Source organism: Anomaloglossus baeobatrachus, chromosome 2 (assembly GCF_048569485.1).
Source record: "Anomaloglossus baeobatrachus isolate aAnoBae1 chromosome 2, aAnoBae1.hap1, whole genome shotgun sequence".
NCBI lineage: Eukaryota > Metazoa > Chordata > Amphibia > Anura > Aromobatidae > Anomaloglossus > Anomaloglossus baeobatrachus.
In genome coordinates, this window is record NC_134354.1 from 681,340,829 (window position 1) to 681,363,658 (window position 22,830).

General features: G+C 47.2%; 1 protein-coding gene across 1 annotated transcript in view; it reads right to left on the reverse strand.

Annotated features, from left to right (window-relative positions):
• Nucleotides 1-22,830, reverse strand: part of NCKAP1L (NCK associated protein 1 like) — a 418,971-nt gene that overhangs the window by 162,179 nt on the left and 233,962 nt on the right. The window contains exon 24 of the mRNA XM_075337171.1: nt 7,056-7,149. Coding sequence (XP_075193286.1) covers nt 7,056-7,149 — 94 coding nt within the window. The remainder of the gene's footprint in view (nt 1-7,055; nt 7,150-22,830) is intronic.

The following is a 22,830-nucleotide window of genomic DNA, read 5'->3' on the forward strand; positions in this document are numbered from 1 at the left end:
TGTCACCGCTGACAGGCAGGTTACCATAGCAACGGTGCTCCGATCACGTGATTCCCGGTGCTGCAATTCACCAGCTGTGGCATCTAGTCCTTGCATGTGGGCTGACTCTGTAAAGAGCGCCCACATGCATGGACGGGGAAGCCGACCATGTGCTAGAGCATTTTGCCGGTACACGGAGATGCTGGAACCATCACCGCGTACCGGAGAGATGCACTGACAGGACCTAGCATGACATCTAGCCATGTAACCCGTCTGTAGTCAATGAGATAATAGACACGTGACTGCTCACATGCTATTTTGACGTCACGATAGGTCCTATCATTAGTGCTGGTTACCGGGAGGATGCAGTGATTATCGGAAAGAAAAACGGCGGGAGACAAAGTGCAGGACGCGTCGCGGGGACCTGTAAGTGTTATGGCAATATTTATTAACTGTATGTGTACATGTATAATGTGTTTTTATGTGTTTGTGTTTGCCTCCCATTGTTTTCTAGGGGGTTTGAGTGGTTCATTGAACGGTTCGTCGAATGGAGCCTCCGTTCGACGAACCGAACTCGAACGCTAGGGGGGTGGCCCATCTCTAGTGTTGAGCCACCCCCCTAGTGTTCGAGTACGGTTCGTCGAACGGCAGCTTAGTTCGGCGAATGTTTGATGGACGTTCTGCGAACACCTTCGAACCCCATTGAAAACAATGGCAGGCAAACACATACAAACACACTATACATGTACACATACAGTTAATAAACATTAACTGTACTTACAGGTCCCTGCGACGCGTCCTGCACTCTGTCTCCTGCCGCTTCTCCTTCCGATCATTGCTGCACCCTCCCGGTAACCAGCACTGATTATATGATGTGATAGGACATAGCATGTGACCAGTCACGTGTCTATTATCTCATTGGCTACAGACTGGTCACATGGCTAGACGTCATGCTAGGTCCTGTCAGTGCATCTATCCGGTACAGGGTGCTCGTTTGAGCATCTCCGTGTACCGGCAAGATGCTTGGGCACATGCTTGGCTCCTAGTTCCTGCATGTCGGCGCTCTTTACAGAGTCAGCCCACATGCAAGGACTAGATGCCACAGCCGGTGAATAGCGGCACTGGGAATCAGGTGAACGGAGATCACCGTTGCTATAGTAACTCGCCTGTCAGATTACTATTTCAACGGTGGCAGCGGTGACATCACCACTTACAACCCGCAGCCTCTGCTCACTCACTGAGTGATTAGACTGCAAGGGAGCAGCAGCATCTTCCTCCCATGCAGTGCTGTCTGATGTAGTAGAGCTGCATGGGTTGAAGGAGAAAAAAGACAGAAGACCAGGATCATGGAGGGGTGAGAGGGAGTAATAAACATGGAGTCTCTAAGTGTGTCTGTATATTTATTTTATTAAAGTATTTTTTCTCTGTGGGGTGTCTTTTTTTTAACCCTTTATTAGAGATTCTTAATGGCCTGGTCAAACTTGCCTGACATTAAGAATCTCTGGCTTAATACTAGCTAGTAAAACAAAGCTATTATTAACCCATTAGCTGTCTGCTGTACCTGGCTAGCATACAAAAACATGGCGAAGCCCAGGTAATATTGTGGGGGGGGGCAAAAAACTCCTGCACGCAGTCCTGGATGGAGTATGCTGAGCCTTGTAGTTCTGTAGCTGCTGTCTGCTGTCTGTCTGTATGGAGGAGAGCAGACAGCAGCTGCAGAAGTAAAAGGCTCAGCATCCTCCATCCAGGACTGTATGCTGGAGGGAGAAGCAGGGGAAGTAGAACTGCAAGGCTCAGCATACTTCATCCACTAATGTATGCAGGAGAGCAGACAGCAACTGAAGAACTACAAGGCTCAGCATGCTGCATCCAGAACTGTATGCTAGAGGGAGAGACAGGGGGAGCAGAACTACAAGGCTCAGCATGCTCCATTCACTAGTGTATGCAGGAGAGCAGACTTCAGCTGCATAACTACAATGCTCAGCATGCTCCATTCACTAGTGTATGCAGGAGAGCAGACAGTAGCTGCAGAACTACAAGGCCCAGCAAACTCCATCCAGGACTGTATGCAGGAGTTTTTTGCCCACAAAAAAAATGACGTGGGCTTCGCCTTATTTTTGTATGCTAGCCAGGTACAGCAAGCAGGTACGGCTGCCCCCAACCCCCAGCTGCCTATTTGTACTCGGCTGGGACCTAAAAATATAGGGAAGCCCTTTTTTTAATTTAATTTCATGAAATAATTAAAAAAACAAAACGACATGGGCTTCGCCCCATTTTTGTATCCAACCAGGTACAACTAGGCAGCTGGGTATTGGAACCCGCAGCAAAGGTTGGCCCAAGCTTTCTGGGCACCCCTGCTGCAAATTGCAGTCCGCAGCTGCCCCAGAAAATGGCGCTTTCATAGAAGCGCAATCTTCTGGCGCTGTATCCAACTCTTCCAGCTGCCCTGGTGATGGATGGCTCGCTGGGTAATAATGCGGTTAGGGCTAGCTGTATGTTATCAACTGGCCCCAAGCCCGAAATTCATGGTGTCACGCTAATATTAGACATGGCCACCATGAATTTCTAGTACAGATAAAAAAAAACACAACACACAGAAAAATATTTTTATTAGAAATAAAATACAACACAATTAGTAACTCCATCTTTATTGAAATAAAGAACCCCCCTCCACAGTAATCCTGGGTCAAGGGTCCCGTGCCGTCCAATCTGGATCAATATCATCTGATCGGTTTGCTGGAAGGCAAAGCGATCAGATGATGTGTCAGGTTCAAGGGCCTGAATCACAGCTCATTGTATAAACGGCTTTTATACAATCAGCTGATGCATCAGTGCAAAAAAAACTCCAAAAAACAACAAAGTACACACTTCTGTGCAGACTCCTGTCCGACAGCAGCAGCCGGCCTCACCGCTTGACTTATAGTGTCAGCTGATTCCGTCAGGTGACCGCATCAGCTGATCATCGCCAGGTCTGAGAGAGAGAAAAAAAAAGAGAGAAAAGAGAGAGAAAAGAGAGAGAAAAGAGAGAGAAGAGAGAGAGAAAGGGAGAGAAAAGGAGAGAAAAAGAAAGAGAGAGAAAGAAAGAGAGAGAAAGAGAGAGAGAAAAAGAGAGAGAGAAAAAGAGAGGAAAAGAGAGAAAAAGACAGAGAAAAAGACAGAGAAATAAAGAGAGAAAGAGAGAGAAAGAGAAAAAGAGAGAAAAAGAGAAAAGAGAGAGAAAGAGAGAGAGAAAAAGAGAGAGAAAGTAAGAGAGAGAAAGAGAGAGAAAGAGAGAGAGAAAAAGAGAGAGGGAGAAAGAAGGAGAGAGAGAGGAGAGAGAAGAGCGAGAAGAGGAGAGAAGAGGAGAGAAGAGAGAGGGGAGAGAGAGAGAGAGAAGAGAGAGAAGAGAGAGAGAGAGAAGAGAGGGAGGAGAGAGAGGAGAGAGCAATGCAGCCTCATTCCGTGAACTGCTCCGATTTTATAGGTGTGTCCCGCAGCTCACAACTGATATCCGGCTGCTCCCCTCAGTGCATAATTAAATTAAATTATAATTCTAAATAGATAATAATTATGATTTAAAATTAAAAATAAATTAAATTAAATTCTTTACTGGGACGTCCGGGACTCAAACTCATGAAGTAATTCTCTTTAGGCGGCAGCTCTACCCATTGAGCCACTGCCTTTAATGAAAAGCATAGGAAGATTTGGTAATCTTGACCTCTGTATTGCAGAGAGAGAGATCACACACAGGCACTACCTGAGTGAAGTCTCCGGTAATAGCACGGCTCACGTCAGTTGCTATGTGGATCTGACACAGAGCGCTCGTGTGCTACGCTGCTCCCTGTCAGCTTCATGTAGCAGAGCTGAAAGCGTCGTGTGGATTACTTCGGACCTGGATTGTTGTTTGGGGATTAATAAGTAGTAAATGAGGGTGTTTTTTTGTCTTTTATTCCAAATAAAGGATTTTTCGTTGTGTGTGTTTATTTACTGTCACAGGTTAATCATGGAAGGTATCTCGGGGAGACGCCTGCCATGATTAACCCCTTATTACCCCGATTGCCACCGCACCAGGGCAATTCGGGATGAGCCAGGTAGAGTCCCGGGACTGTCGCATCTAATGGATGCGGCAATTCCGGGTGGCTGCTGGCTGATATTGTTATGGTGGTGGGCTCCTTAAACCGTGGCGCTCCCCATCCTGACAATACCAGCCTCCAGCCGTGTGGCTTTATCTTGGCTGGTATCCAAATTGGGGGGAACTGCAGGTTTTTTTTTTATTATTTAATTTGTTTTACTGCACAATATAGACCCACCCGCCGGCGGCTGTGATTGGTTGCAGTGAGACAGCTGTCACTCAGTGTGGGGGCATGTCTGACTGCAACCAATCAGGGGCGCCGGTGGGCGGGGAAAGCAGGGAATACCAGATTGAATAATGAGCAGCAGCCATTTTCAAAAGAGGAAAAGCCGCCGTAGCTTTGTGACAGCCGTTCAGCGCCGCGCCAGTGATCGGTTAGTAGGAAAGAGAGAGGGATTGTGCTGGGGACGCAGGATGCATGCAGATACGCAACTTGCACACATAGCCTTACTGTGAAAAGCCACACTTTTGGTGATCAAACCATTATTGAACAGTAACGCGAATTGCCGAACTTGAAGCAAATCGTTTGAGTTCGTCGAACGACTCGAACACCGCCCAAAATCACTTGAATTTGAAATTGGCAAACAGTTCGAATCGAACATCGCTCAACTCTACATCAGAGTCCCAGCGTGGTGACGTTATCACAAAGTGCCGGGACTCTGATGTCTTGTGCGCGCGATAACAGCGCTGTGATTCGCCCGTGCTGGAGCCATCAGGACCCTGGAGTAGGTGAGTATGATGTTTTCTTTCTCTCTTTTCTTTAATGCAGTATGGGGGGGACACACATTATATACACACACACACACACACCAGGATAGGGCTCAGACTGGGGGACATTGTATTTGCCAGCATGGGAGCCAGGCTGGGGGACATTATATATATACCAGCATGGGAGCCAGGCTGGGGGACATTATATATATATATACCAGCATAGAACCTAGGCTGTGGGACATTATATATGCCAGCATGGGAGCCAGGCTGGGGGATATTATATATACCAGGATAGGACCCAGGCTGGAGGACATTCTATATACCAGCATGGGAGCCAGGCTGGGGTATATTATATACACCAGCATGGGAGCCAGGCTGGGGAACATTATATATACCAGGATAGGGCCCAGGATGGGGGACATTCTATATACCAGCATGGGAGCCACGCTGGGGGACATTATATATCCTATAGATAAATCCTGGCTCCCATGCTGGTATATATAATGTACTAGATGTAATAGGATTTAAAAGATTATAGAGTGTGCATTATATTATAATAAGGATTATGGGATGTGAATTATTTTAAATGGAGGACTGTGGGATGTGTATTATATTATATGGAGGACTATGGGATGTGCACTGTATTGTATGGAGCACTATGGGATGTGCATTATGTTAAATGAAGGAGGACTGTGGGATGTATATTATATTACGGTATATGGAGGACTGTGGGATGTGTATTATATTATATGGAGGACTGTGGGATGTGTATTATATTATATGGAGGACTGTGGGATGTGTATTATATTATATGGAGGACTGTGGGATGTGTATTATATTATATGGAGGACTAAGTGATGTGCATTATATTATATGGATGACTATGCTGTACACTGTACTATATGGAGGACTATGTGAAGCATATTATAATACATGGAGGACTATGGGGGGTGCATTCTAATATATGAAAGTTTATTTGGAACCCACTATACTATATGGAAGGCTATATGGGGTCCATTAAAGTATTTGGAGAGCTAAATACAAGGGGGACAAAGATAAAGCATGGCATGGGAAAGTTTGATGCTGAGGGAAAGAGGCTCTTTCTCTAAGCACCCAGCTTTCTCTCTGATATCATGGGAAAGCTGTGTGCTGAGGGAAAGATATATAGCATAGCATGGGGAAGGTGTGTGCTGAGGACAAGATGGATTTCAGATCATGGGAAACCTGGGTGCTGAGGGCAAGAGCCAAGTGTCAGTGTCACTATCCCGTACCTTGAGTGTTGAGTGTATCCTGTACTCTGAGTGTTGATGTACGGTTCGGGTGGGCACCAGTTCCAAACTTTGCACCGGGGCCAATCAAACGTTAGTTACCCCAGTTTCTGCATCCACCAGTGCATTCAACATTACATTAAAAAAACATTTCCTGCAGCACATCTTTGTTAAGTTAGTGTGCCAACAGATTGTAAGTAGTGATAAACGATATCCGGGTTATTCGTAACTAATTCTAAACTACTATTCTGGTATTCGTCACGAATAACAATCCTAATGCAAGTCAATGGGGAACCCAAGCATTTTTCATGAAGATTTCCCCCAAAAAATGCTCAGGTTTCCCATTGAATTACATTAGGTTTGTTATTCGTGATGAATACTGGAATAGTACTTTGAACACAAACAAATTTCGCTTTGTCCAGCTCACCTGCTATTTGCCGGAGACCGCTTATCCAGGACCGTGCACGGAATGGAAGGTAGCAGAACTCATTTCATATATAAGAAAAAAATTCCAGCAACAAGTCCATGGAAAAATCTTCATTAAAAATTCATGTTTATTTATCAAACTTGTAAAAACAATCCATGTTACAATTGCCCCAACAGAGGACGCGTTTCGAACGACCAAGTTCTTAATCCGTCTCTAACTCCGTTAGAGACGGATTAAGAACTTGGTCGTTCGAAACGCGTCCTCTGTTGGGGCAATTGTAACATGGATTGTTTTTACAAGTTTGATAAATAAACATGAATTTTTAATGAAGATTTTTCCATGGACTTGTTGCTGGAATTTTTTTCTTATATATGGAATAGTACTTTGGTATTTGTTACAAATAGTCTGAAAATGAATAGTTACTATTCGCCCATCACTAATTATAAGGATTTACTGATGAAAAAAAATATTCCAGTTTGGTAAAAGTTGTAATATATAAAGGCAATTGTTGTGATAAGTCCCTTGTTACCAAGAACGTCCAAGTACAATAGTGACTTACAGCTCAGCTTGGCTTGGAGAGATGGCATCAGCTCAGCATTGCTGAAGTTGGATCTGATTTGTACCAACGTGTCCATGTTCTCTAAAACAAGTTTCTGGAAGTGAAATAAGAGATTTACTCTGGAGACTTTCTTAACACAGTTCATTACCAATCAGAGATGTAATGGATGTAATGCTACATACACTTCTATACACAAGACAATACATAAGTCAACAAGAATATTGTAGGTTCATTTACTGCCAACAAAGGAAGTACGGTACCTGAAAAAGGGGAGATAAATGTTAACTCATATGTTCCTCATTTGTTACAGAAACATCTTTGAACGCTCCATTTATCTGAATGTGTCTAAGAGACATCCATCATTACACATGCTGCAATATAATCCCATTCAGATATATGGATTTTATTTTCTTTTGCAGAAATTTTCGCAATTAATCTGCAATGTACCCTATGTCTTCTTGCTAAAGGGAATCTGACAGGTAATTTATGTGTTCTAACCTAGAAACAGTGTGATGTGTAGCCTAGTAACCCCTTCGTACCCATCCATGTGTTGTAATATTGTGTAATGTGAATGTATAAAAATATGTTTTATAATTTATGTGTACTCTATGTAAATGAGCAAGGGCTCTAGTCCCTTGGGCGTTGCATCGCGCTGTGGGCGTATGCATGTTTTCCATGGTATCACTTCCCTATGGGCGTGATACCATGGATTTACATCAGCGACGTGACCGTCACTACTTCAGATCCCGCGCATGCGCACTTACCATTCCTGCAGCCTTGTTATCCCGGTGCTTGCTTCTCTTCTTCAGACGCGCTCTACGCATGACCTGAACCGCAGGAGTCTTCTGATCATGAGCAATGCGCTTCTGAAGACAAGAAGCAAGCACCCAAATAACAAGGCTGCGGGAATGGTAAGTGCGCATGCGCAGGATCTGAAGTAGCGACGGTCACGTCGCTGATGTAAATCCATGGTATCACACCCACAGGGGTATGATACCATGGAAAACATGTGAATGCCCACAGGGCGATGCGACACCCATAGGGCTAGAGCACCTGCTCATTTACATAGGGTACACATAAGTAATAAAATATATTCTTATACATTCACATTACACATTATTACAACACAGATGGGTAGGAGGGGTTACTAGCACACATCACACTGCTACTAGGTTAGAACACATAAATTACCTGACAGGTTCCCTTTACATTTAATGGTTTGTGAAAAAGAGGTAGAAGGAAGTGGTAGAAGAAAAAGGAAAAAATAGACAAAGGAGCGCTACATAGGGTGAGTACGCATGCGGATATCACAATAAAATAATGGAAAAATTAACGTTTGTCAAAGATATAACAAATATAGGATTGATATGGAAAATTCAGTCCCTTGGCATCTGTAGCCAATCTAGCCTGGGATACGTGGCTTCAATATGTAAGGGCAAAGCTAATGGGATCGGAGAAGCCCAAAAAAAAAAAAATAGAACAGCGTAAATTAATGTAGTGATCCTTAATGTGCAAAATAAATGGGTTTATAGTGAAAATTTGTAAACTGTATATTTTTTATCATACAATATTATTTAAAATACAATTGTAGATAATACGATTATTCACTTCTGTATATATTTGTAATAAAACTATTTCTTTACATTAGAACATTAAGGATCAATGGATTTATTTGAGCTGTTCTATTTTTCCTTTTTGGGATTTTCCGATCCCATTGGTTATATTTTGAATCTATCTGGATGGGGTTGGACTAAACTGACTTGTTCCATTTTGATTTCAACATAAAGACTGTTGGACCTTATAGGCCCTTTTGTGACCATGGTCCACTATTATATAAGAACCTGGAACCACAGGATTACCCTATTCCCTATTGGTAAAGTTTGACTCCATATATGCGGGTTCTGGTTTTTCTTTTATGGGAAGCCTACTTTTTCTTCTACATCATTGAGAAATGTCATCGTCTGCATGTAAGCAATGTACAAGGTCAAAGCTGAAAACCACAGCTGTGTATATTGAGCAGGGGTCTAGCTAAAGGTACCATCACACATAACGAGATCGCTAGCGAGATCGCAGCTGAGTCACGGTTTCCGTGACGCAGTAGCGATCCCGTTAGTGATCTTGTTATGTATGACACCAACCAGCGATCAGGCCCCTGCTGTGAGATCTCTAGTCGTTGTGTGACGCCCTGGACCCCAGGGGTCACAGTAATAACATCTACCACATACATACACCCCCCCCCATCCCCTGTGAGGTCACACACATGTCACTCGAAAGGGAGACCTGATGCCTCCCTCAGGGCAAGTAGAGCACACCAGGTGGGCGGAGTCAGGCGGAAAGGCACGCCCACCGAGGAGACTACTGTCCTGGGGCAGGAAGTTCAAACAGAACAGTTTTGGAGTTGACAGTGAGTGATAGAGTAGCAGCTGTCAGGGACCCGGGTAGGAGCCTGGGCCCCTTAGAGAATGTCAGGCAGGCAGACAGTGGTGGTCATCTGCAGGAATACTGGTAAAGCAACCGGCGGAACTGTATGGACCAGGAATGGGTTGGAGCCCGCCGGTCCCAAACCGGGGAGTCAACCGTGTACCGGAGCACCAACAGGAGGGTACTCAGACCCCGTCCTAGCTTATAAGCCACTGAGTATAGGCAAATTGACTGATTGCTCGCCGGACCTCATGGGTTCATCCACACCCAAAGTCCCGAAAGAAAGCAAAAGCCCACCGAGACCGGGTAAGCGCCACCGCCAAGGGCCAAACACCCGACGGGCCAGCGCCTGCGGGCAACCAAGGGCTCCTCCGGCAGCTCAACGCCGGGGAGCGGGCCACCATTGCTTAGGCAGGGGGGGACGAAACACAAACATCTAGAGGTGCACGGGAAAAGGAGCCACCATCAACCCCACAGGGGAAATCAGCAGCCGGCCGCGGGGACCGACCACTACCGAACTTTGGTTTACCAGTGACTCTGAGTGTGAATCAATTGTGAGTACACCAGTGCCATCCGGGCACAACGCTACACCGTGGCACGGTGCCCTGCACCCCGACGACATCACCCCACTTCCAGTCCCCCACCGGGGCCCCGGGACACACCGCCCCTACACACACAGGGGTGTTAACATCTCAGCTGCGGCCGCAACACCGATCCCGGATGAGCCCGCCATCACTCCAGCCGCAGCGGTGGTGCATCCCCCGTCACCACGACCCGTGGGTGGCGTCACGACCCGTTACACGACCACCAAACCCCACACCACCTCCCCTTAACAAGAGCGACGTGGCCCCCGGTCCGAAGGCACTCACGCCACCGAGAACCCGAGCCCGGACCTCGAGCGGCTTGGCCCGAGCAAGCGGAGGAAGCGGCCGGGCCCCCCTCAGGGCGGTACAGTTGCAGAATGGTTCAGGCCATTTTCTTCAAAGGCAATGTCCTGCTGGGCAGGACACATCGCTGTGTTTGACACTGTGTGACAGGGTCACAGTGACTGCTGAGATCGTTATACAGGTCGCTACTGCGACCTGTATTGTTCCTGCATTGCTGGTAAGATCTGACTGTGTGACATCTCACCTGCGACCTCCCAGTGACTTACCAGCGATCCCTATCAGGTCGCATCGTTTTCGGGATCGCTGGTAAGTCGTTGTGTGTGACTGGGCCTTTAGTATGCCATTTATCTTTCATTTGCTTATCAGAGCCAATATCAGCTGATTGTGTAGATCCAACATCTGGCATCTATCTAATCTAAAGATAAGTCATCAATATGTTAGGCAGCTTTCACATTACGTTTTTACCTACGTTCACTAGTCCAGTCGGGGCATTCATCCGAACCCCCCCTCTTCACCCCCTTCCGCAAAACGGGTTTTGGTCGCATACGCCGACGGGGCCATTGACTATAATGGAGCAGACGGAGTCAGCATGTACTCTGTCTTGCACCATTTTTGGCCGTATACACTTTCTGCAGGTTCACACCTAGACGTAGCAGACTACGTTCGGGTGTCCGCCTGCAGAAAACGTATCTACCCAAAAATGGTGCAAGACAGAGTACATGCTGACTCCGTCTGCTCCATTATAATCAATGGACCTGTGGGTTTATGTGTTCGAAACCCATTTTGCGGGGGGCAGGGGGGTTCAGACAGATTCCCCGACGGGACTAGTGAACGTAGGTAAAACGCAACATGAAAGCAGCCTTAGATCCAGAAAGCCCCTATAAGAGTTTGGAGGGTTTTTTTTACATTGTTGAAAGTTCTACACAACTGTTCCTTGAATGGGAACTAATAGGGCGGCTATAAAGGTTCTTATAGGGTTGTCATCAGTCTCTTCAGATAATATGATAGTACCAGTGCTGCTGCATAACTAAGAATTGGCTTTTAAGGGGGTATCATCATCATCCTTCACCATTAATAATGCTTATCATGCATCATCATCATCATCATTCATAATCGCTATCATTCATCACCATGATTCATCATTAATAGGGATGATCGAATACCTCAAATATTCGTCTTTGCGAATTTCTGATGAATAGGTCGCCACTATGCGAATATTTGATGCGCAATGTAAGTCTATGGGAAGCCTGAATAGTTCCGAATAGTTGCTATTCGGGTTTCCCATAGACTTACATTGCGCATCGAATATTCACGAATAATCGATGTGGGCGGCGACCTATTCGGCAAATATTCGCAAAGCCAAATATTTGAGGTATTCGATCATCCCTAATCATTAACCATCATCATTAATCCCCATGATTCATCATCACCATCATCATCACCATCGTCAACCATCATCATTATTATTCATCATCATTTATCATCAGTCATCGTCATTATCAATTATCACCATCATTTATCATCAACTATTATCATTCATCATTATCATTCATCACCATCATTCATCAACCATCATCATTCATCATCATTATTATTATTTATTAATAATAACCATCATTCATCACCAACCATCATCATTTATCATCAGTCATAATCATTCATCATTATCATTCATCACCATCAACCATCATAATTCATCATCATTTATCATCATTCATCATCATACATAAACATTCATCGTTATCACTCATCACCATCATTCATCATCCATCATCATTCTCCAGTATAGGTTTGTAGGTTGGGGTCCTTGCAGTTGGTGATGCCAGTAATATGCTCACCACCATTTAGCATTAAAAGATCTTATTATCACAGGGTTTTCTTGGGCAAAATGTTCTTTACACAAAATGTTGTAAGTAAAAAGGCCTGTTTTGTTCAATCAATACACATAGTAATACCTGGGACCTTAGCACAATTGACTGTAATGCTCGGAGCAGCTCCGGGCTAGGCTTTACAGCATATAATGTTCTTTAACTATTAAAGAAGTAAAACTACTAAACAAAAGGGAGGAACATTTACCTGCAGCGCTGACATTTCATGTTCAGCAAAGTGTGTAACAAGCTGCATCCAGCGATGTTTGTACTTTTATGTGGTTGATTTGAAGCTTCACTCTCTGATACTGAGTGGGAAGTCTCCCAAGAAGCTGCAATTACTTCTGCATATTTATCCAAACCTACACTTCTAGTTGTCTCCAACTCTGTATTAGAAGCTAAAACTACCCTGTGCTCCGTAGATGATCACATAAATGCTTACTACCTGGTGAGAATGAGCATTTTGTAGAAAACAATATATAAACATGGGACCTGAACAGTAAATACATTGGGAGGCGAAACAATCACTACAAGGAATTGGTGCTATAGCGGTAACAGTAATAAGGTCAAGGAAACCCCCATTGCTTTTTGAAATTATTAAAAAACGTGCTAGATAAGTGATCCTGCCTGAAAAGAATTAGGCTATGTGCCCACGGTGCTTTGTTTTCAGCACAAAAAAAGCTCCTTTTTTCTGTGCTTCTTTTCATGCTTTCATGCTTTTTTTCTTGCTTCTTTTCATGCTTTTTTTCTTGCTTATTTTCATGCTTCTTTTCATGCTTCTTTTCATGCTTCTTTTCATGCTTTTTTTCCCGCTTTTTTTCATGCTTTCATTCTTTTTTTCCTGCTTCTTTTCATGCTTTTTTGTTACTATTGAATGCTTGTGTCAGGTCATTAAGGTTGGGTATGAAAAAAAAGGTGTTCTGATATCATTTCCTTCTTCAACCCATTTTCTTCAATCTCCATTTTGGGATAAAAGTGACAGGAAAATGATGATCCATTAGATCGTTTACCGGCGCCGCTATTCACCGGCTCATGCAAGTGAATAGCGGCGCCGGGAATCAGGTACTCAGAGATCACTGTTGCTATAGTAACTCGCTCATTAGGTTACTATGGCAACGGTGGCAGCGGTGATGTCACTGGTTACCAACCCGAAGTCTCTGCTCACTCATTGAGTGATTAGACAGCACGAGGAGCAGAAGCGTTCTTCCTCCCCCGTGCTTTCTGATGTAGCAGAGCTAGATCGGTGACAGAAGACCAGGATCGAGGAGGGGTGAGAGGGAGTAATAAAGATGGAGTCCCTAAGTGTGTCTGTGTATTTATTTCTAATGAAGTATTTTTTCTGTGTGGTGTTTTTTTTTAACCCTTTATTGGAGATTCTTAATGGCCGGGTCAAACTTGGCCTGACATTAAGAATTTCGGACTTAATACCAGTTGGTAAAACAAAGCTGGTATTGACCCCTTATTACCCAGCGTGCCACCCGGCACCAGGTCCGCTGGGAGAGTTGGATACAGCGCCAAAAGATGGCACTTTTATGGAAGCACCATTTTCTGGGGCAGCTGCAGACTGCAATATGCAGCAGGGGGCCCAGAAAGCTTGGGCCACTCTGCACTGCGGATTCCAGTCCCTAGCTGTCTGGTTGTACCTGGCTGGACACAAAAATTGTGCGAAGCCCACATAATTGTTTTTAGATTTTTGGCAAAAAAACTCAAGGAAAAAGGGCTTCCCTGGATGTTCCATTGCCAGTGAAGGTAACACCAATCAGTAAGGGTTAGCAGCTAGTAGCTGTTTGGGTTACCCTTAGCTAGCAATAGAAAATGCAGCGGTAGCCTACGCATTTTTTTTTTACCCCTAACCCTTTTGGATTATGTGTTTGTTTTTTTTTGTTTTTTTTAATAAATTTAAAAAAAAAAATAAAACCAAAAAATCGACATGGGTTTCGCCATATTTTTGTATGCCAGCCAGGTACAGCAGGCAGGTACGGGCTGCTCCCAACCCACAGCTGCCTATTTGTACCCAGCTGGGAACCAAAAATATAGGGAAGCCCTTTTTTTAATTATTTCATGAATTTCATAAAATAATTAAAAAAAAAACGACATGGGCTTCGCCAAATGTATGTGTCCAGCCAGGTACAACTAGGAAGCTGGGGACTGAAGTCCACAGCACAGGGTGGCCCAAGCTTTCTGCCCCCCCCCGCTGCAAATTGCAGTCCGCAGCCACCCCAGAAAATGGCGCGTTCATAGGAAGCGCCATCTTCTGGCGCTGTATCCAACTTCTCCAGTGGCCCTGGTATTGGATGGCTCGCTGGGTAATAATGGGGTTAGGGCCAGCTTTGTATTATCAGCTGGCCCTAAGCCTGAAATTCATGGTGTCACGCCAATATCAAACATAGCCACCATGAATTTGTAGTAAAGATTAAGAAAACACAACACATAGAAAAGTATTTTTTATTAGAAATAAAACACAACACAATTAGTGACTCCATCTTTATTGAACTAAAGAACCCGGCCTCCGCCATAGTCCTGGGTCGAAGGTCCCGCAATGTCCAATCCGGATCCAATATCATCTGATCAGAAGGCAAACTGATCAGATCTGATTGGTTTGCCTTCCGATTAGATGATATTGGATTCAGGTCTTTGAACCTGACATAGGTTCAAGAACCTGAATCAGATTCCACATCAGCTGATTGTCTAAAAGTCCCATGAGCTCCAGGACCCGCCGGTAAGCAGCTGATGCTGTCACCTGATACCATCATCTGATCGTTTACAGCCAGCAAGATCAGCTGATTCATCATCTGATTGTTAAAAAGACGGCAGGCTTTTCAGCACTGGACGTAAACAATCAGCTGCTTACCGGCGGGTCCTGGAGCCCATCGGACGTGACCCGGGAGTCTGCAGAGAGATGAGTAAGGTGCAGAGTTTATCCCAGCGGCGGATCTCCAGGAAACCCCGGTGATCCTCCTACATGAACTGTATTCAACTTGTGACATCCCCAGACCTCCCTGTAGAGTGGTGTCGTAAAACACCGCAAGAATACTGAATGCCTGGTGCACGGCACAAGGTAAACACAGCTCATGCAGGAGGATGACTGGGGTTTTTCGGGGTTCACCTTGACGTCAGCGTGGGTTCCCTGCATTTATGTTGCATAGGCTGTGCACCAGGCATTCAGTATTCTTGCAGTGTTTTACCACGACATCTCTCTGCAGGGAAGTCCGGGGATGTCAGGAGGTGAATACAATTAACTAAGGAGGAATACCTGGGGGGGGGGTTCCTGGAGATCCCCCGCTGGGATGAACTATTTACCTTGTGACATCAGCGGGGGTCCCTGCATTGTTTACCTAGACATGTCACTGCAGGGAAGTTCGGGGATGTCACATGGTGAATACAATTCATGCAGGGGAATTATGGAGGAATGCCCCCTGCATTCCTGGAGATCCCCGCTGGGATGAACTCTTTACCTTGTGATGTCAGCGGGGGGTCCCTGCATTGTTTACTGCGACACCTCCCTGTACAAGTTCGGGGATGTCACAAGGTGAATACAATTCATACAGGAGGAATACTGTGGGATTTCCTGGAGATCCCCCGCTGGGATGAACTCTTTACCCTGTGACGCCAGCGGGGGTCCCTGCAGAGGTGTCGCGGTAAACAATGGGAGATAAGGAAATAGCTGCAGAAGCTGGCTATGTGGCATTCTTCTATGAAGGAATCTACATAGCAATAGTTTCCTTTTCTCCCTAAAAACGCCAAAACGCATAAAAAATAAAGCAACGTGGGCATTACACATGCGTTTTTTCATGCTTTTTTCCCTACTCCATTGAAGTCAATTGGGGAAAAAAGCAGGAAAAAATGCTAAAACAATTGACATGTTGCTTCTTTTTTCAGCAAGAAAAAAAGCAACTGAAAAAGAAGCAACGTGGGCACAGCAAGTCCCGATTCTCATAGACTTTGCTGGGATGCTTTTTCCTTGCTTTTATTGATTAAAAAAAGCAATGAAAAACGCTAGAAAAAACGCTGTAAAAACGCCCTGTGGGCACAAAGCCTAAAAACGCCCTGTGGGCACAAGGTCTTAGAGTCCAGCCATTTATTTATTGCTCTAATGGAATTTTTCTGTCTGCACATTACCCGCTGCAGATCTATGTGTCTCCAAAGTTACAGACTACAAACAAAGCCTGTGTAGTCTGATACTTTGGTAATTATCCACTATCCTCTACTTTTTACTAAACCGCTAAATGTATATTAGCAAAAAGGAGACAGAAGGATGATGAATGATTGCAGGATTAGACTGCACAGGGTTTGTTTATGAGTCGCCCACCACAGCGCTGCAGCGATCACCTGCGGGACACTGCGGGGACTTCTCTATGGGGACCCTTCTGGCCACAGGTATGTCAGGTTCACTTTCATAGGAGTCATGACACCACTCTCGGTTTTGTGGTCAGGGTGATAGGGGACCGCCACTGCAGTTTAACGAGCGTCTGGGGCTGATGGTACTTGCAGTTAGTTGGTGTGGCCTCCCAAGAGTGAGGCTGGTCCCAGGGGCTCGGGTGTATGTGTGTGGAACCACAGGTCGCAGAATAACTCAGTCGCAGTCCAGAAATGTCTTTTAACTGTTTACTCACTTGCTCGTGGTATAGTGAGGAAACCCGGGCGATGCTGAGATGAACCAGAGGGAACCAGGTATCCTTCAGGCTGAAATAGAGGTGACTGCAAGCTCGCCCTCCTACCACTTCTTGTTTCGGATAACCCCCGACTTGAAGTATATGGGATTCATCCAGGGAAGTCGCATCTGCCTTTTCTCCCCTTTCTGGCCCGATTGCTGGCAGCGTGGACCAAGTAAAGATGGCTTCTTGCCCTATCTCACTTATGGGCCCCCTCGTTGCTGCTGATGCTGCGGACTCTGTGTGTTTGGTGAGACACTTGTAGTGCCCTCACCGGCAGGTTTAGTAGGTAGTTAAACTTGAGCCTACTTCGGGAACCTGTTTCCCCTGCATTCCTGGTCTACCAGAAAATCCCCGTACTCAATCACCCCGCTTCTTCCTGAGGTGTCTTTCAGGCTGACTGTGTGGCTACTGAACTCCCCCGCAAACAGCCACTACACTTGCAGGGTCTGACTAGCGTGTCTGCGTGCCCGCTTTCCGCTTCAGACTCGGCTTGTGTGTCCTCCTCCACTGCTTCTCTCCAACTCACTACCACTTCTCAACTCTTTCCAGATTCTCCACCGCACCTCTAGCTGAGATGTGGAGGCAACGCCCTCCTCCTGGGTCTGCCCAGGGGTCCCCTCTAAGATGTGTGTGAGACCTGATTAAAGTGTGTCTGTGTGTCCACACCCTATTCAGCCTTTGGGATTACCTGTTTGTACTCACCCTGCATGGGTGTGTGACGCCCTGGACTAGCCAGGTAGTCACATACATAACAACATACACACCCCCCACCCTAGACAGTTACATCAGTCAACCAAAAATCCTTGTTGCCTGCCTCCAGGGTTTGATGTCTACACCAGGTGGGGTGGAGCCAGGCAGTTGGCCCCACCCACCGAGGAGTTCACAGGCCTGGAGGCGGGAAAAGCAGTAGATTGAGTTTGGAGGTGAAAGTGAGAGGACACAAATTGCGTGTGCCTGGGTAGGAGCCCAGGCACTGACAGCAAGGTTGGGAGACGGTGGTGGCCATCTGCAGGAGTTAGTGGAACTCTGCAGAGCGGTAGGGACCGGGGTCGGGCGTTGGCCCGCCGGTACCGAACCGGGGAGTGGAGTGAAGCTAAGCACACAGGCAGGGCCATCGGACCCCGACCAGGCTTGGAGCCGCCGACAATAGTCAAATCCGAGTGTGACAGGAACCCCAGGGGTTTCCCAACAACCAAGACCCGACAGAAGGCAACAGTCCACACCGAGAGGATATACAGCCACCGCCACAGGCTAGAGATCCAAGGGCCAGTGCCTGCGTGCAAAACGGGCTCCTACGGCACCTATATGCTGGGGAGCGGACTACCGGTGGGCAACCACAGGAGTCAGAACATTCTAACAGGTGCAGGGAAAGACAGCCACCATCAGCCGTCCAGGGAGAGCACAACAACACTGCAGCCGGCTGCGGGACCCGTCCATCCAGCCGTTTTGGTTTACCAGAGACTCTGAATTTTACACTTAGAAAACAGTTTAAAGGTAGTATATCAAATAGTTACACCCAAGCCTACCTCAATTAGTATGTCTAAAAACAATTTTTAATGAAATAGATTAAAACAATTTAGAATTCCACCTGTGAAATGTGACACACACAAAACATCCCAGGACCATGATACAGCCTCAATAGTATTCACCTACGGAACACAGCGGTTGTTCCAATTTTATATCACTCTTATGGGATTCAACAGTTGGAAAAATCTCTAAATGACCCTCCTTCTCTCTTTCCTCTACCTGCCAATGGAGATATAACCAAGGTTACACGCACCCTAACGGTAAAAAGGTGCCCCCATTCCTCGGCGGCTTTCCCTCCTATGATATCCCTATGCTCCCTTCTTATCGGGTAGTCTAAGGGGTTATACCATCAAATAGTGAGGGAATATAGAAAATAGTATACACTTATCTGAGATAATTCAGGTCAAAAATTGGTTAGCGTTTGTTTCTCCCTTGAGGTGAAGGTGTCTCGGCTCTCATGGTCCTCAACCCAATACTATAAAATCACAAAGTCTCGACGCGTTTCTCCCCATTACATCCACTGGGGTTCATCAGAAGACGATATTTAATAAGGGGCCCAATCGCCAGAGAGTTTTCAGGGGGCTACTTGTTCTGCAGCACGCACCTCTCCATGCAGATTTGGTCCATGCGATACATCTGCATGGAGAGGTGCGTGCTGCAGAACAAGTAGCCCCCTGAAAACTCTCTGGCGATTGGGCCCCTTATTAAATATCGTCTCCTGATGAACCCCAGTGGATGTAATGGGGAGAAACGCGTCGAGACTTTGTGATTTTATAGTATTGGGTTGAGGACCATGAGAGCCGAGACACCTTCACCTCAAGGGAGAAACAAACGCTAACCAATTTTTGACCTGAATTATCTCAGATAAGTGTATACTATTTTCTATATTCCCTCACTATTTGATGGTATAACCCCTTAGACTACCCGATAAGAAGGGAGCATAGGGATATCATAGGAGGGAAAGCCGCCGAGGAATGGGGGCACCTTTTTACCGTTAGGGTGCGTGTAACCTTGGTTATATCTCCATTGGCAGGTAGAGGAAAGAGAGAAGGAGGGTCATTTAGAGATTTTTCCAACTGTTGAATCCCATAAGAGTGATATAAAATTGGAACAACCGCTGTGTTCCGTAGGTGAATACTATTGAGGCTGTATCATGGTCCTGGGATGTTTTGTGTGTGTCACATTTCACAGGTGGAATTCTAAATTGTTTTAATCTATTTCATTAAAAATTGTTTTTAGACATACTAATTGAGGTAGGCTTGGGTGTAAGTAATTACCAGAGACTCTGTCATTGATTGTCTGAGTGAGTACACCAGTGCCGTCCGGCACCGTGCCGCGCTGTCCCTGCAACCCTGCACCCCAGCTATCCAGCCTCCCCGTTACACCACCGGGCCCCGGGATCACCAACCCCCTACCCACGGAGGGGTCAACATCCTAGCTGCTCCCTACCATCTCTCCCGGGATCCCCGTCACCAGCAGCGGTGGTGCCATCATCACCACGTCCTGTGGGTGGCGTCACGAACTCTCTCCCCAAACAAACGATCCCTTTTCACTCATGGGTAAGGAGCGCTGCTCGAGTCCCCGGGTCCAGTCCACCGCTCGAGCCACCGAGCAGCAGCAGCAGAAGCCCCGGACCCGAACGTGGCGAGTGCGTCCCCTCCGCCTGCGACAACTTGGCGTCTGTGAACAGGTTAGAACCAATCTACGTACCGGTAGAAGTGCGGCTTGCAGTCCTCGCCGGCGGCGTCGGGCAGAAAAATTTGAAGTGCCGCCATCTTTGGCGTGAAGATTTCCCGCTTGAGCGTCGTACCTGAGCAGGGAAGGCGCGAAAAGCGAAGCCCCGCCCCCAAAGAGGAAGTGCTAGAAAGAACCAAGGGGGGGCGGGTGAAGGCCTGCCGCATGTAACCGAGGGCATAAGAAACAGGGACGCCAGGACTCTGCTACACATCCGGTTCCTGGGAGCACAAACGCTGACATGTCCACCCCGTCTGCGTAACCTGAGGGCCTGGAGCCTGAACCCGGAACACCGGCGTGGCTGGAGGCCCAGACGATGCTGCTATGTCGCCGCGGCCAAGTAGAATTACACCGCCTGATGGCCCGGTGGACGGCCGAAGTGGAGGAGCTGGTTACAGCCACGTGGCTGTACGAGGTGCAGGCTATTGAGGAGCGGGTAGGTGACCCACGCCCCTGTGTCCCTGAAGGACCGGCCGCTATGGCTGAGGGACCCGGTCTGCCCCCGGCCCCAATTCAGTCTCCCCTGCTGCCTGCGTCAGCTACCAGCCTCCCTCCGCCCGACCCGCTGGCACCTCCGCCGACAGTGGAAGCCGCGGTCCTGGTTCAGGGAGATCCACCCGCAGAGGAGACCACCGGCAGACAAGAAGAAGCTACAGGCCCCGCGTGGGCCGCGGGGATGGTACCCGCCCCAGGTGCAGAGACAGAGGCGGCCCAGGACCAGTGGCCGCCGGGGACGGCAGAGTGGCTGGAGAACAAGTTTGGCACAGTTCTGCATCCAGGTACGGGTCGAATCACTACAGCAGGATCTGAGATGGAGGCAGGGGATACGAGAGATGTTAGCCGCGGTGCGGGCGAATGAGAGGCCCACCCCGGAGGATGCGCCCCTACAGGATCCAGCCTTCCACGACCCCCCGGCCCAGCGGGATGCCAGACCCGCCTGCGGTGAGACCCGTGAACCGTGTACGGACGCTCAGCCACACGTCCGCGCCCTCACGCCGCCAACCCATGAAGGGGAGTAGGCAGCGGTCCACCATTGTAACCAAGTTGTCCCCGTTGGGACCCTCAGCACTTTGTTATTCCGATGAATGAACGTAAATCAATCTGAAGTCTCACCTGATCAGCAACCAGTTGATTATCCCGGCCGTTGCCGGCAAGTTGTCCCCGGAGGGACTCTATGTGTTTTACCGCCCACATGAGAAACTGCTCATGAACATGGCCGAGAACTAGCAGGCCCCCCCCCACGAACTTGTGGGTTTGTAAATAATTTGTGGGCCGTTTTCCGTTCCGTGCCGCCTCCGGAAAGGCAGATTGGAGGAAGGGCCCGCAGCAGAGTAGGCTGGGGCCCGGCCACCACCTGAACCGGTGGCCATCCTCTGGGAGTCAGGGGTCCCCCTGGACGTGGGGTCCCCTGAAGTGACAGCCGGGTGCGAGACACCATACCCGTTCCCGCTTGGGTAACCTGGACCAGGACTGGGGAAGAGGAGTGCTGCCCATTCTTAGCAGCAAGGTTTAGGTTGCTTGGGTGGGGGAGCGGATGACCATAAACCCGTCCGTTTTAATAAAAATGTTTACCGTTTGCAACGTTAAAGTACCGTGCCTCCCGTAAGGGAAGAACTAAAAAAAAATGCTTATGTTGAATGTTTATATGTTAATTTATCTTTTGCAGAAACAAAAATAAAACCGGTGATGGACGGGCAGCCCGCGGACGGTCTGCATTTTACCAAGGGGGAGTGTCCCTGCAACCCTACCCACGGAGGGGACAACATCCTACCTGCTCCCTACCATCTCTCCCGGGATCCCCGTCACCAGCAGCGGTGGTGGGATCATCACCACGTCCCGTGGGTGGCGTCACAAACTCTCTCCCCAAACAAACCATCCCTTTTCACTCACGGGTGAGGAGCTCTGCTCGAGTCCCCGGGTCCGGCCCACCGCTCGAGCCACCGAGCAGCAGCAGAAGCCCCGGACCCGAGCGTGGTGAGCGCGTCCCCTCCGCCCGCGACAGGTGCATTACTCAGTGGAGCTTGACCAGGTCAGGGGCGCCACATTTATAATCTGTATCCATTGACACATATGTTTGCATTGTTCAGTGAACATAAAATGAAACATCAGTGCCTGCTGCCATCAAATCTTGCTGCAGGTCTTTTGCTATCACTGAAGTCTCAAACAAGTCAGTAAAAGATGCAGTTGACAGTCAAGCTGGATTAAAAATCATTGGACTCATGAAGAGCTCTCTCACTGTCTGGCTAAATCCATAAAATGCTCTTTTTAAAGGGAATCTGTCAGCAGGTTTTTACTATGTCATTTGATAGCAGCATGTTGTATGCAAATGGACCCTGAGTCCAACACTGTATCACTTAGTTTAATGGGTGCAGGGTTTCTGACATAGAGTTTTTAGATTTAGCAATGCATTAGAGCTGAGAAAGCTGCCCCGCCCACACCAGACTTTGTATGTATATGTCTATAGACAGTGAGCTGCTAATCACAAAAGTGGGCGTCCGTACTAGCTGACCTATTCTGCCAATTATAATCGCCTAAAGATAAAACAACCATTGCAGATAAACAATGGTACACATTGAGATAAGAGATGCATTACTAACATCTGTGTGTTAACCCCTTCAGCATTCTGTCCTAGATTACACAGCGAAAAGCTGCTGACAGGTTCTCTTTAATATCAGGAAAACAG